The sequence below is a fragment of the Symphalangus syndactylus genome, chromosome 4, assembly GCF_028878055.3.
Source record: "Symphalangus syndactylus isolate Jambi chromosome 4, NHGRI_mSymSyn1-v2.1_pri, whole genome shotgun sequence".
Lineage (NCBI taxonomy): Eukaryota > Metazoa > Chordata > Mammalia > Primates > Hylobatidae > Symphalangus > Symphalangus syndactylus.
The window spans coordinates 114,027,156-114,043,785 of record NC_072426.2 but is presented as its reverse complement, the minus strand read 5'-3'; the positions used below and the strand labels follow the sequence as shown (position 1 = coordinate 114,043,785).

The 16,630-nt window shown below is 35.5% G+C and overlaps 1 protein-coding gene across 3 annotated transcripts in view; it reads right to left on the bottom strand.

Moving 5' to 3' along the window:
- Positions 1–874: 874 nt before the first annotated feature.
- Positions 875–16,630, bottom strand: part of ELMOD2 (ELMO domain containing 2) — a 30,079-nt gene continuing 14,323 nt past the window's right edge. For all 3 annotated transcript variants that reach the window (XM_055275978.2, XM_055275977.2, XM_055275979.2), the window contains exons 6-9: positions 14,646–14,779; positions 12,333–12,401; positions 11,395–11,528; positions 875–4,424 (exon numbers count right to left, since the gene is read on the bottom strand). In XM_055275978.2, the coding sequence (XP_055131953.1) occupies positions 4,279–4,424; positions 11,395–11,528; positions 12,333–12,401; positions 14,646–14,779 (483 nt within the window). In that variant the 3' untranslated portion in view covers positions 875–4,278. The remainder of the gene's footprint in view (positions 4,425–11,394; positions 11,529–12,332; positions 12,402–14,645; positions 14,780–16,630) is intronic.

Sequence of the window (16,630 nt, the reverse complement as noted above, 5' to 3'; positions counted from 1 at the left end):
ATACCAGCAAAAGGAAGTTAGAAAAGAAAGCTGTAAAAATGTATTATATAAAAGCATTTTAGGCCGGGCACGGTGGCTCACGCCTGTAATCCCAGCACTTTGGGAGACCGAGGCAGGATCACTTGACGTCAGGAGTTCGAGACCAGCCTGGCCAACATGGTGAAAACCTGTCTCTATTAAAAATACAAAAAAATTAGCTGCTCATGGTGGTGGGCACCTGTAATTCCAGTTATTCGGGAGGCTGAGGCAGGAAAATCACTTGAACCCAGGAGGCAGAGGTTACAGTGAGCCAAGATGGCGCCATTGCACTCCAGCCTGGGTGACAGAGCAAGACTGTCTCAAAAAAAAAAAAAGTATTTTAAATTAGTACCTGGGAATAAATATAACAAAAGATGTGTGGTATCACTATGAAGGATATAATTCTATTGAAATGTTTTTTAAAACTATATAGGCATATAACATACTCTTTGATTAGAAAAAACTGTTTTCACATTTATCTTACAGATTTAATGCAACTTACAGAGTCAAAGCATTTACTTTTCTCATTAATGGTCTGTCCCTAGAGGGAAATGATCTGCATCAAACCACTCCATAGGTCTCCAGTCTTTCTAAATTTGATTCCAATGTTTTACTGTTAAGTGTATTTGTTGTAGTTTATAAGGATACACTTTATAAAATTAATCACTATTTTCTCATTTACTATTTTTTAAACATAAGCGGGGAATTTTTATCAAATGTTTTTTCTGCATCTAAGACCATCATATGATTTTCAAATGTTAATATGAAAAATTACATTAGTTTTATTCTGGTGATCAACTGAACTGAGCCATAATTGTTCACATATTAAAGCAATATATCAACAGAAAGACTTACAACAATTTCAACTTGTTTTTTATTTGCTCACTTAACATTCCAAACAAAATGACATTTTACACTATTGCTTTTACTTAAGAAGTCAATTGCCCTATCCAAAGTAGACAAAAATCCCAGTTCCTTTAAGTGTCCAAGTGGTACTTCTTCCCCCAGAGAAAGCTACTTGAATACTTTAACAGAAACATAGAATCGTCCTATAATAGTAAGGTAGTAGTTGGGTCTTACCTGCACTACATTTAAAACTTTTCTCATTAAAAACTGAATACAGAAAAAAAAACCCAAACACCTCCAGTCATGATTCCTCTCAGATTTTTAACAATTCCACTAACCTTCATTAAAAATTGCTTTTGTAGACAGGTGTATAAATATGAAAATGGAAAGTAAGCCTCCCCACATCTGTTCATAGAGAAGTGGGGTAGCGCATTTATCTTGAGAAAACAGCTGCTGGTCCCCGTTATTTCAAGAAGGATAATAAACACTATGGCCCTCCAAGTCAAACCTCCTATCTTCTGCGCCATGATCATGTGTAACCTTTTCTGTTCTGGCTACGAGCATCTACTTTTCATGCTCACGTGATGCTTCTCTTTTGAGCAAATCTTTGATGAAGTTGTATTTCTCTGAATGTTCTCAAAGGGTAGAAAGAGTGCATGAGCAATTATAGTACTGGAACAAAAGTGAAGAGTACATATATTTTCACGTAGAAAAAATACATACAAATCCAAGTAGCTCCGAAAAATAGAAATCGGGTGGGAATTTTTAAGAAAAAGATTGTTTTCTAAACTGTAAATGGTGCCAGTAAGACACTGATTTTTATATCTAGCTACATCACCATATTTATGTACAAAGAGAAGTTGGTATAGGTTCACTGATACCCCCAATTTCTCCCATTTCTTTAAAGATTGTCTTTCAGATCTTATTAAAACTGTAACTGTTAATTTTTAGACTACTTCCTGTCACTGGCACACACTCTTTAACCTGGCACATACAAAAATTCATTTCAACATTTATTTACTTTTTTGATGCTAAAACTAACATAATTTTTTGGCTACTTCAATGCCACGATATTCTATCACTACTTTGGCATTACTAATTATTATAGAAATAGGTAAGATTCTAAATATGGATTTTAAGACTACGTAAAATTCCAACTACATATGTCAAAAGGGAAAGTAGGAAGGTAGACACAATTATATTTTTGTTTTCATGTATATCACTGTCATGAGTATGAAGGCTCATGTTGCATTCTAATTTACAACTGACATTGGTGACATTTTGCTTGGCTTCTAGACTCAAACCCTAGAATTTATTAGTGGCTTGTAGATCAATTTGCTGTAAAACTATCTGAAATGGTTGCAGATTATTTTAAGCAAAAACAGAATGATACCTGTAACGTACAAATGGAGGTGGATTTAAAGAACATATTATTGAGCAAACTTTACAATGACATTTTCTTAACGTCATCATAGTTTTTCTTCCTAGAAGGGAAAAAACTTACTTAAAATTTTCCCCTTCTATACTTAAAGCATTCTTAAGTATATTGACAAAGGTTTAAATCAGTTCAAGCTCTCAGCTGTTGGAAGATCAAAACACAAAGATAAGCATTTTCAGCACAAACATCAAAAGATGAACAGAATTGCTTTCCATGTAATAGTTAATACCTTAATACAATGAACTTGTCAGGATTTTGCGATATATTGTATAGCTGGACAATAAAGCATGAAAATATTTTTTAAAAATTAAGTGAAGATATTCCCAAAGTTGAGACGTCCCCTACAAGAAACCAGTTTTTAAATTCCTGTAATACTGAAACGCTAAATTGCCACTATTGTAATAAAGTGAACCAAATTTTTAAAATAATTTTATCTTATTGAGAAACTATTTTTAACGCATGCACTTTAAATGTATGTGCTATACAACACTGTGTCTTATTTTCCAATTGAATATGTCTTACCACTCTTCTAACAAGTTTGAAAGAGAGGTCTGTCAATAGACACGAGCAAATACTTATATAGTCTCAGGTCTTGCTCTATCACATACTAGCCAGTCCTTAAACACTTGATATATACACACATTAAAAGGTGTGCTAAATATCATCATGTTTTAGATGAAATTATGTCCTTAAAAGGTTGGTTTCTGTAGGATTTAAGGAGAACTTAAACTTTGCTGCTCTAAACTTTAGTTTTGCTATCAGTACAAATGTGTAAAACTCACCAAGAAGAAATCATTCCCGTAAGAATCTCATCACTATATAATCGTTGACAGCACTTGCTGCCCTCCTGAGATTTTAGGAGACTAAAACTATATAAAATGCACAGTCGTCAAGTCATCTTCAAGCTATTTTAGTATCCCACAAACAATTAACATAAAGTTCATACATGGTTATCTAAAAACACCATGGAGTCAAAGAGAAGCAAGAGTTAACAGTAAGTCAAATAAACCAACGATGTTTAACTGAGATTTTTTTAAAACTTAAGCTTTCTTAAGTTTCAAAGACAGTTTTATTTAAACAGAAACTGTCTTTTATAATCTTTTTGTCTTTTATATAATCAAGATTTTCTTGGCAAATACATCTCTTTTCATAAACATACATAGGTAGAGAGGTTTCATATGTAGGTAGAGCAGTTTCATAAGCATACATAGGTAGAGAAGAAAACACTAAGGTTCTTTTCTACAACTGATAAAAAGCAAATACTGAAGATGAGAAAATGCCTTTAAGCTTTCAAATAACACTGTGGCATTTTAAAGTGTGTTATTTAAAAACAAAAAAGCTAGTCACCAATACTGTCATTCTCTCATCAGTTATGCTCAATAATCACAGAAACCCAAAAGGAGGCCCTAATTCTTTATTCTCTCTGCTGTATCTCTGCTCTATCTGCTACTAATGAAGCAACGTTATGACATGTAATTAAGAGGCAAACAAAGAAAACCATAAAGAAACACTCGCTGTTAAATAACCTAGAAATAAAAATCAGACAAAGAAAATTAAAAACAGCCATTTCCAAACTAAAAACCAAAAAAAACTTAAAGAGCTTTGAAAAGGATACCAACTTGATCCTACAACACATAAAAATGAAAATTGATATTACACATTTTAATCAACCAATTTAATACAAATACCTGATTTATACTTTTACACCAACGGGCTAAGTCCCAAGTTCCAAACTGTAGTTCACATGACTCTACAGAGGGGATCTTTGGAAGGATAAGGTACCTTTGGAGAACAGTGTATAAACAATTGTAAACATACACTGATTGTCCACTAGCTTTCTTAAATAGAATTTCTGAAATATTTTTGTAGGAAATTATATATAAGAGTGTAATTGATCAGATAATAATTCCTATTACAACATATAAATTCTGTTGAATGTGCAAAATGTGGTAGAAATAGAAGATACAGTGGATGATTTATACTTTTAAAGTAAGTGCTACATTACAATCCAGTAAAAGTCCTTTAATCTTTTCATGAAACTTCTCTCTATACAAGTTGAAATACATAATGCTTTCTGGTTCTTCTTCAAACCAAAACTTGTCAAATTCATAGACAAGATAACCTGCAGTTAAAGAAAAACAAAACATTTAATCCTCAACGTTGAAATCACATTCAAACCATCTCATCTTTACAGAGTATATAACCATCCTTTAAATTCCATATTAGAATACAATAATCAAAAGTAATCTCAAAACTATTAGAAGCCTGAGAGACTTAATAAGACTTAATAAATCATTTAGTGTACATTTACTATTTGTCTCAAAAATCAACAATGTCCCTCAAGCTTAAAAGATGTAGTACTTTCAGCCAGGAGCAGTGACTCATACCTGAACTCTCAGCACTTTCAGAGGCTGAGGTGGGCAGATCGCTTGAGGCCAGGACTTAAAGAGACCAGCCTGGGCAACATGGTGAAACCCCATCTCTGCAACAAATACAAAAATTAGCCAGGCATGGTGGCATGCACCTGTTGTCCCAGCTACTTGGGAGGCTGAGGTAAAGGGATCACTTGAGCCCGGGAGGTCAGGGCTTCAGTGAGCCACGATTGCACTACTGCACTCCAGCTTGGTTGACAGAGTGAGAACCTACCTCAAAAAAAAAAAAAAAAAAAAACAACAAAACAAAACAAAAAAGATGTAGTACTTTCGAATGATACCTTGAGAAAAGTTTCCTGAGAAACTTCCGAAGCACAAAAATGCAAGTGATGAGAAAATGTTGGATAAGGCTAAAGTGTAGGAAAGTTATTTCCTACTCAATTTCTAAATCTAAGAGTTACTTCTACTTTTTTTTCAATGAACTATCAGCATCCCCTCTTTTTTAAAAAAATGCATCCACTCTAAATCGGCTTAATATTTTTGGCTTTCAATATCCTCATTATGGTAGCCAAATTAATCCCCAAAATGTTAAATGTATTTCATGAAACTGAACTTGTTTATATATACACACACACACATACATGTAAACTTAAATGTGAATTTAAAACCACTCAACATCAAAATATCTATCAAGAAGTACATAAACAATGTGTAGCATGTAATGGAATATTGTTCAGCAATAAAAATAAATGAGCTAATTTGTCCATTTTTAAAAAATAACAAAAAAGCTATTAATACACACAACAAATTATGCAAAAAGAAACCAGACCAAAATGAGTAAAAACTGCATGATTCCACTTAAATACAATTCTAGAAAATAAATGCAAACTCATCTATAGTGACAAAAAAATTGTGGTTCCTAGGATGGTGGGGGCAGGGGCATGAGGTACAGATTACCAAGGAGTACATAAAAACTTTCAGAGGTGGTGACTATATTCACCATTTGGATCATGGAGGTGGTTTCACAGGTGTATACATATGTTAAAACTTATCAAATCATAGATGTTTAAATATGTGCAGTTTATCATGTAATATAATATGTGCAGTTTATCATATACCTTAATAAAGCTGTTAAAAAGTAAAGCAAAAAATAAAACCACCCCAGTCCTACTTTGTATGTAATCAAATGTATTTATTGAATTATTTTTTAAAATATTTCTACAGTGCTCACTAAATGCTCATATACTGTCAGAGCAGCCCTAGGATGCAAGTACTATGTTGTTATTCCCACTCTACCAAAGAGGAAACAGAGGTGCAGAGAAGTTAAATGATGTGCCCCAGATCACACAGTTTGTAAGTGGTCTCTGTTGCAAAAGCCAATGAGTTTACACAAAAGGGTGGCTAGACTATCATGATTGCCTACTATGTAAAAAAATGGAAATCCCATTTTAATAATATTGATCATAAAGCAAACATTAATGGTTAAAATCATTATATTCCCACACTGAAATATCATTTCATAAGAAGACCAGTTTAAGAAAGATTTTTGGATTATTCTCAATATATGATAAAACAGATTTTTGTCAACCACGATATATGGGTAAAATCAAGAAATGAAGCCTCTGGAGAAATACCATCTGCTATCTCTATCCCCCATACACTGTTAGGGATGTACAATAAATACATTTAGAGATTAATGTTCTGCCTAGTATTACAAGGCAGATAGCTATCCAAATTTTATGGCCATACCATTTGTTTCAGTATATCTGGTTATTTTGTTTTAGATAAAGGACCATTCTTATGTCCTTTAAATTGCTTTTTCATTACTGTCAGTAATGTGGCCCATTCAAATGACTACATGGGCCTGGAACAAACTGCTCAAGTTAAAGCACTAGGAACTTCTTGCTTCAGAGTGAGGCTATTGATCTATAATATATATCAGTGTTAGAGAAAGACTAACTTGAAGAACGGAGACTATAATAGCTAAAGTGATTTAATGTGACATCAGGAAACCACAGGAAAAAATACTGAAATTCTAGGAAACTGGCAGGGTCATCCTTGGCATGACTCCCAAAGTTTTGCAAAAAGTGATGGAAAAGAGCTGTTTTCCATGATGCACATATTTTGTCCTTTTGAGTCCAGATGTTTGGAACACTTAAGACTCTGTAGAAATTACCGTATGAAATGTCTAAACCTGAAATTCCCTGCATGTATTTACTGCAGAGGTTAAGGATAAGAAAATCATAGGAAGGGGGATTGACTGTAAACTTGTATCTCACCAGGGTGATGAAAATGTTCTAAAAGTGGATTATGATGATGGCTACCCAATTTAGCTCATTAAAATCCATTTAAGTGTATATTTAAGATGGGTAAATTCTATGATATATAAATTATACCTCAATAAAGTTGTTATTGAGACATAACTTTCTTGTTATACAAACTTGAGGTGTTACTTTTTTTTTTGGAAACACCAAACCAGAAGTCCAGCTAAAATTTTGGCCCTACAAAACTAGAATGGAGACATCCTAGACCGGAATATACAAAAGACAGAGGTCCCAAAATCCTGAGCCCTCTTGCTGGACTAGTGGTCAGTAACTTCCCAGAATCATGGTGGATACCTGCTCACGGTTTGGATGTGCAAGATGACAATGGAGCCAAAAAGCCAAACTACCAACGTTTCCAGCCCTTCCTACACAGGACGCATTAAAACAAAGGCAGAGATCAAAGGAAAAGGGGGAGATGAAGGCAGATCGTAGGGAAACACAAAATGTGGAAACTAATCTCTGAACTGTTCTTCCTTCTGGAGAGAAATTATGACCTTGGAACTAATTTGTGCAAACTAATTGATTCTACTCCTCTACCAAAAAAGTATGCACACTCAAAAGACAAGGATTCAAGTTATTATTCTAGTTAGAATAGGTTCCTCTTAAGAAGAAAAGCAGAACCTTATTTAAGATGTGAAACTTCCAATGGTAATGGGTATGAAAATCAAGTTTTTGGGAAACTTCTGCTTAAAAGGTACATAGGTATATGTGTATGTGCATTTTAATGTCTCAAAATAATTGAAAACCATAAGCTTCACTGTTTCCAGGATGATCTACAGCTCTTATAGATTGAGCTGACAGGAGGCAACTGAAAGGGTTCTACAATGACTTTTCTACCTCAGATATTACACTTTAATGTCCTTCCTATAGAGGAGCCAGCCGAGACGGTGTGAGGGTGCTGGAGAGCAACAGTTCCCACAGATCCTCAAGTTCCCTGGTCTTTAGGGGAAAAATACTGCACAGAGGTCATTCTGTACTGCTTTCTAACCTACCACCCTCCTGTATATACTGAGATATGGGAAACTGCTTAATTGTTTGGGGAGTTTTTAAATTGTTTTTTTTTTCTAATTTTATGAAGATTTATTTTTTAAGTTCCAAGGAACTTTAGTTTTCTTATTTGTAGCTAATTCTCTTCTTAAAATTTATTTTTTTTAATTAATTAGTCTATTTTTATTTTTATATATATATTATTATACTTTAAGTTCTAGGGTACATGTGCACGACGTGCAGGTTCATTACATATGTATACATGTGCCATGTTGGTGTGCTGCACCCATTAACTCGTCATTTACATTAGGTATATCTCCTAATGCTATCCCTCTCCACTCCCACCACTCCACAACAGGCCCCAGTGTGTGATGTTCCCCTTCCTATGTCCAAGTGTTCTCATTGTTCAAGTCCCACCTATGAGTCAGAACATGCGGTGTTTGGTTTTCTGTCCTTGCGATAGTTTGCTGAGAATGATGGTTTCCAGCTTCATCCATGTCCCTACAAAGGACATGAACTCATCCGTTTTATGGCTGCATAGTATTCCATGGTGTATATGTGCCACATTTTCTTAATCCAGTCTATCATTGTCGGACATTTGGGTTGGTTCCAAGTCTTTGCTATTGTAAGTGGTGCCACAATAAACATATGTGTGCATGTGTCTTTATAGCAGCATGATTTATACTCCTTTGGGTATATACCCAGTAATGGGATGGCTGGGTCAAATGGTATTTCTAGTTCTAGATCCCTGAGGAATCGCCACACTGTATTCCACAATGGCTGAACTAGTTTACAGTCCCATCAACAGTGTACAAGTGTTCCTATTTCTCCACATCCTCTCCAGCACCTGTTGTTTCCTGACTTTTTAATGATCGCCATTCTAACTGGTGTGACATGATATCTCATTTATGCTATTTATGTTCAATAGGTAGCTAATGAACAAGGGATATATTTCATTTAAAAAAAAAAATAGAGGCAAGTTAGCAAAGTCCCAGCAACAACACTTTGGAATGGTAAAGGAAAGCATCTCACACCTGCTAGAAATCTTCAGTACACTTGAGTAGGATCATCAATGCTGTCCTTAGGAACCTGAAACCTGTTCCCTCCATTTAAAGACATGTTGCATTGGCTCCTACTTTGTGTAAGCATCCCCATATGATTCTTTATCCTTTTCCATTAAGGGAGAAAAAGGATCTAGACATACAGTGCTGGGGTTAAAGTAGAGGTTGGACTGAAGATATACATTTTGGCATTTAATGCGCATTTGGTATTTCAAGCAAGGGACCAGATGGTATCACTTAGGAAAAGTATGAGGGCTAAAGAGAGGAGTGGGCACAGGGCCGGGCCCTGAGGTGCTCCTAATCTAGTAAGGCAGTGGATGTCTACAGGAATTCCTGTGGGGCAAGAGAAAAGCCAGGAGAATGTGGCATCAAAAAAGTCATGATAATGTTTCCAGAAGAAACATGCGGTCATTTACACCTAGTGCCACTAAAAGGATCAAATAACATGAAGAAAAAACATGGCGATTGTATTCGGCAGCAAAAAAAGTTGGTGTCTAAGAAAAATCAGTGAGAGCAGAGTCATGGAGAGAGAAACTAAATTGGAATTAGATAAAAACTGGAGATGAAGAAATGAAAAAGCAATTATTGAAAAAGTTTCATGAACAAAGAAAGCAGAGAAATGAAGCAGTATCTGGAGGTGGACACTGCACTAGGGGGATGTTTTGATTGTGAAGATGACAGCTCCTCACTGAATGCAGTGACTTTGTCTTCTTCTCTGCTATATCCCCAGGGCCTAGAACAACACCTAACACACAGTAAATGAATAAACTCCCCAGAGAAGAGCACGTCTGAACTGAGACTTGGAAGATGAGAAGGCATCATCTGGAAAGAACAGAGGGAGCTGGAATAGTGTTCAGGCCAAGTGAATGTCACTTGCAAAGGCACGGAGTCAAGAGAGAGCATAATATATTTGAGCAACTAAAAAGACTGGGATGCCTCCACTATAGAGTTTGTGGGGGTGAGAGGGGGGCTGGTATATGGCAAAAGATGAGCCTGGAGAGGTTACCAACGTTCAGATTATGCAAGGCCTTATAATGGGAATCCTTTGAAGAATTTTTGCAGTGGAGTAAAATGATCAGATTTTCATTTTAAATAACTATAATTTCAATGTGGAGAAGAAATAGAAAAGTGTGGCCGGGCGCGGTGGCTCATGCCTGTAATCCCAGCACTTTGGGAGGCTGAGGCGGGCAGATCACGAGGTCAGGAGATCGAGACCATCCTGGCTAACACGGTGAAACCCCGTCTCTACCGAAAAAACACAAAAAATTAGCCGGGCACGGTGGTGGGCGCCTGTAGTCCCAGCTACTCGGGAGGCTGAGGCAGGAAAATAGCGTGAATCCAGGAGGCGGAGCTTGCAGTGAGCCGAGATAGCGCCACTGCACTCAGGCCTGGGCAAAAGAGCGAAATTCTGTCTCAAAAAAAAAAAAAAAGAAAGAAATAGAAAAGTGTTACCATAAACAGACCGCTAAAGGCTATTACAGTAACCTAGTAACAAAGGCCTGATATTGTACAATTACAATGGGGATAGAAAGAAACAGACACATGCAAGAGAAAGTTAAGATGCAGACAAAACTGGAATTAGGGTGTAAGTAAAGGCAGGGAAGATTCTGCGAAAAGGAGACATGGATGATATTTTCAACAATGGAGATGAAGAAATTATGATTTGGCAACCTATTATCTAAGTAGTTTCTTATATGCTACCAACATGCAAATGACATTCTAAAGACACAAAAAGATCAAGAAAAGTAGCGTGTGAAGAAAAACTAGATTTGAGTTCTTTGCTTCTGAACAATCGCTTCAGAAGATGGATTCATTGAATTAAACCTTCAGTATTCAAATATTATCACTAAAAGTGAATGGAACAGAGAAAGTAAAGACAGCTTTAGGAACAGTTACTCAGTACCTCCAACCTACCACAAGAAAATTTGGCCTTGAAATTCAAGGCAGGGGGAGGCGAAAAGTTCCTCTAAATTAAATTTCCTTCCAAAAGTAATAAAATAATCTGGAAATGGTCTGTCCTTAACAGCATTCATTAACCAGCATCCAAGAGGGAAAATACATTTTGTAGTTCGCTGGAAAATGAATGCCTAAAGAAAAATTACATGAATCTTAGATGTGTCTACATGTGAAATACTGCCTTTTATAATCAGCAAATATAAAAACTGAAGTATAGAATACTCTTGGGGACTCATCTTCCACTATTTTCTTATTTTTCAAAGACCCTAAGTAATAAAATGATAAACATAAGTTATATACTTCACAGAGGCAACAGATTAAAATATATATTATACATTCCTAGTGGTTTAAGAATTATCTTAGATCTAGTTTTAACTCATTTTAATACTCACAATAAAACTGATGAAAGTGTTCCATTGTTGGTATACCAGGAACAAAGTTATAGAGATGAAACTTCAAAGCTTCACTCTTCAGTAAGCTATAAGCCATCTCTGTAAGATTGATTCCAACTATTGCATAAGAATACCTATGTCAGAAACATTACCAGTTATACCAGCTAGCCAAATAACTCATAAAATAAATTAAAATTATGTTAGGAATTAGTAGAAAGTGACTTCAGGTTTAACACAGTATTGATTTTATGATAATCTCTACATGGTAAGAAAAATATACCAGAAAGAATTTAACATGTTTGCTTTTTAAAGCCTGTATATTTTTCTGGATATAATCTAAGAAATAAAAATAAAGCTCTATTCACATGATATCTAAAACTAAAATTCTTAAATAAAAAAGGGGTCAGGGGACTATAGACACCAAATCTCATTGATTTCTAAAATACACTGGATAATCTGGATAATCTGATGTTTTTTTTTTCCATTATCAGGGTACTTATTTTTATGATCTAACATTGTTACTATGCTTTTTCAAAGATTAGGTACCATCAGAATATTTTAAAAAATAACGGTAAGGTTAATAAAACCACCTCAGTTTGAATTTCACTTTACAATTTTCAAAGCTATTTCCCATTTTCCTATTACTTTTCCAAACTATTTCTTCTTCCTATCTTCAAATCTATTTCTCAAAAAGATTTTATAAGGGCCATTATCTCCATTGTAAACTATATCTTATGATAAAAATATACTGAAATACATACAAAATTGGTTTACAATCACATTTTTCCTTAAAAATAATGTATCACGTAATATCCTTTATAAAGTTCTTATTAAAATACTTCATTTTAAGAAATACCTTGATATACCTTCAAATTCATTAAATCATCTAATCATCATAAATGCGAGAGATTACAGCTTCTTTAATATACCCAGCTTACCCTAATTTTGGATGATTTGAACGGGAAAGAATCTGATGAGCTTCACTAGTGTAATTTTCACTGAAATACCTAAAAAGTTTAAGAAAAATAATCAAACGAGTGTATGCCATTCAAATGTAAGATATCCAGAACCAATTTAAAAAGCTACTGTCAAAATGATAGTCCTAGTATTGCCATGAGTATCCTGATATGTCTCAAATCACTTCAGTGATTCACAAATGCTTCTGAATCAAAATTTCCCAAGCTATCAGGCCTATGTAGTACAGAATATAGGTCGTTGACAAGACTGTAAAGTATTTTAATAAATAGATAATATAAAAAGAGACTACCTTAAAAAAAAAAGTTCTTTTTGTTTTTTTTGCTAGTTCTATTTCTATAAAAGAGTCAATATGTACCTGTTAGGACACTCTTCCTTACACTTAGGTTCATTCCTTCTACTACAATTTAAGTCTATGTTGTTTAGTGCCATTTTCAGTGCAATCAGAAGGGAGTCAACAATCTTTTTGTAATGAGAAACCTCCTTCACCAATCATATAACTAAAATACTAGCTATAAAACAGAAGTATTAGTAGTATAAGAGGGATGTATATGAAACTATCTATTTGTAGGCACATATATCCTTTTAGCCTATACCAAATCTATTTAACCTTAGGGTCACCTCAAAATGATAGACACACACACGACTAGATGCTCACGTGAGGATAAAAATAAAAAATAAATGTTCATGGTTTATTTACATTTTAGAGGACAAAATCATTGACATTTTCATAAAGCATAGAAATTTCTAACTCTTCCCTCTTTATTCTTCTACAGGGTATTAATATACACTTCCTTATTTCTTCACTGGCTCTAATTTTCAACCCATTACACCAGGGGCTGTTAGCTTAGAAGTCCATGAATTAATGATAATTTATGAATGAAGGGGAATCCAGGAACCATCTTACATTATGGACTTTTTCTGTATATACATTTCCTGGGGACAGAGTATACAAAGCTTTCATCAGATTCCCTAAGGGATCTGTAAACACCAAAATAGTTTAAAAAGTCTTGCTTAATGCAATGCTTTCCTAAGTCTCTAATTTTTCTACTTTATCCCTAGATTGACTCTAAAATGCCCTCAGTTGTTTATATTTCATTTTTGTAATAATTCAGCATTGCATTTTAATAGTCAAACTACTCTTAAAATATTCAATCTATAATACAGAACAACTTTCAATTTCCTTCCTGAATTTAGTTAACCTCAATCTTTATAGTATCAAATGGTGAAAAATAAACATCTATACACAACAAAAAAAACCATCAATATTAACCTAATTTAGCCAATTTCAGGATTTTTTCACAGTGAGAATTATCCAAACTCTAATGGTCTAGCCTTCCCATTCTAGACATTTTATAGTCTATAAATCACAATTTCATGGACAGACCCAAACACAATTTGTACATTTGCATATCCTTATAGGAGGAAATTAATCTTCCAGGCTATCTTCTAGAATAGTTTTGGCTATCAATTGTGACTTGAGTTACATATTTGGGGATTTCACACATGTAGCTAATCATAAGTATTAAAGAAGATAAAGGAGAGAAAGTTCATAACGGTAGTCTATACAAAGTCAGGAATGCAGGTAGGTAAGTTGTCACAGGTGGGGAAGAACATATGTAAAGAGACTTTATTATCACCTTACCTGGTTATATTTGCCAAAATAGAATCAGAGAGCCCAGAGAGAAAAAGCAAGTGAATAAAGGCAGTAGGAGTATACATAATTATTTAAGAGGTATCAGAATGGAGATCAGAAAGAAAAAGGCGAGGAAAGCATTGGTAAGTAAAGAAATCACATACACAATTATATTTCCACCAATGTCTTTTTTTTTTTTTTTAAGACAGGGTCTTGCTCTGTCACCCAGGCTGGAGGTGGCACAATCATGACTCACTGTAAACTTGAATTCCTGGGCTCAGGCAATCCTTCTACCTCAGCCTCCCAAGTGGCTGGACTACAGGCAAATGCCACCACGCCTGGCTAATTTTTGTAGAGACAGGGTTTCACTATATTGCTCAGATTGGTCTCAAACTTCTGGCTTCAAGTGATCCTCTTGCCTCAGCCTCCCAAAGTCCTGGGATTACAGGCGTGAGCCACTGTGCCTGGCCTCCAATATCTTCATATTGTTGCCAACACATTAGCAAATACTTCTAGCACTGCAGTTATTAAAATTCAGAGATAGTATGAATCAACTAGATCACTTCTTATTAAAAGTAACTAGATCAGAGATTACATGTAATTTCATTTAGGGAAGAAAAGAAAGTTTACTTTCACTTACACAAGATTGATTAATCCAAGTATGCCCATGCCTCTGAAGTCTGTCTTGGGATCATCACCCTGAAAACCAATTTCAGCCCACTGCTTGGAGATTCTAGCGTTTAACTTCTTCGTGGGCATTAGAAGATTCCAAAGCTGCACAAACATATTTCCATTATTAAGACATTTTCTTTCTCATAGTTTGTAACTAGTAATTTAATGCTATCAAATAACTTTTGTAGAAAAATCATAGGTTAAGCAAAGACTTTAGAACATTTTTCAATTATCCTAAAACATGCAGCACGTTTATTCCCATTAAAAAGACTGGTATAAAGAACAGATTTTGAAAAGGTAACAAATAATACACAAAAATGTTAAACAATGAGATGTCTTTATTTACTAATTAATACAGATATGCCCAGAACTGGTAAACTGCTTGAGAAAAACACAGTATTTTAGGAACTTAGCCCTTGCTTCAGATACTGTATAGTTAAATAGGCTCTATTATAATGGTGGGTTAATAGTCCCTAATCAGAACGAAAATAGGTGTAAGACAGAAGAGCATGAAGAAATGATACTGATAGCATTCCAACTTGTTTTATAAATTTTCAGTTTAAAAAAATACAATTTGGGCCGGGCGCGGTGGCTCATGTTTGTAATCCCAGCACTTTGGGAGGCCGAAGCGGGCGGATCACGAGGTCAGGAGATCGAGACCACGGTGAAACCCCGTCTCTACTAAAAATACAAAAAAATTAGCCAGGCGTGGTGGCGGGCGCCTGTAGTCCCAGCTACTCGGAGAGGCTGAGGCAGGAGAATGGCGTGAACCCGGGAGGCGGGGAGCTTGCAGTGAGCCGAGATCGCGCCACTGCACTCCAGCCTGGGTGAAAGAGCGAGACTCCGTCTCAAAAAAAAAAAAAAAAAAAACAACAACAACAAAAAAAAACAATTTGGTTTTAAATAAATATCTTTAAGGATGAGGATTTAAGAAAAACTATCAAGCCAGGTGCAGTGGCTCATGCCTGTAATCCCAGAACTTTGGGAGGCTGAGGCGGGTAGATCACCAGGTCAGGAGATTGAGACCATCCTGGCTAACATGGTGAAACACTGTCTCTACTAACAATACAAAAAATTAGCCAGGCATGGTGGCAGGCGCCTGTAGTCCCAGCTACTCAGGAGGCTGAGGCAGGAGAATGGCGTGAACCTGGGAGGCAGAGCTTGCAGTGAGCCGAGATGGCGCCACTGCACTCCAGCCTGGGCAACACAGCAAGACTCCATGACTAAGAAGGTTTGTGAAAATTTGCAAAACAGAAATACTTGCATTTTTTCCCATTTCATTACCATTTAAAGCATTGTTGAATAAGGACCCCTAATGAAAGGAGTATTCTGTTACCTCAAATAAAATGTGAAGTGACCTTGCTTTAAAACAGGGTCAAGACTGGCTCTGAGGCTAAATCTAATCATTATATTAGGTTTACCTGGTCACTACTTTTATTACCAACACATGTGACTTGCTTACATTAGCCTCTCTCCATGAATTCTGCAAGGAGTTTGATTATGCCAATGACAAGGCCTCAGTGATGTGGTGAGAGCCACAGTGCAGAACCACTAGTATTAAAAATTTAATATGCATGAATATTGAATTTATGGGTTCCATTCCTGGAGATTCTAATTTTGTAAGTCTAAGGTGGCACTTTGGAATCTACATACTAAACACTAGTTAACGCTGGTAAAGGTGGTCCTTGGACTACACTTAAAGCAAGATGGATTACATAGCTCTTTACCTAGTAAGACTGCTGAGTATGTGTAGTGTAGAACTGAATTTCACCATGAAGCACCAAGGTAAAATTCCCCAGACTAGAGGGCTAGGACTTGTACTTTTTTACCTCAGAAGGAAAGGTATCGTGTAGCAAGGGCCTAACATGAAGGGAAAAATGATGACAATGGGGACAGAAATAGCAGTTAATCCTCAGTAAGTGCCAGGTACTATTTTAAACACTTTAAATATAA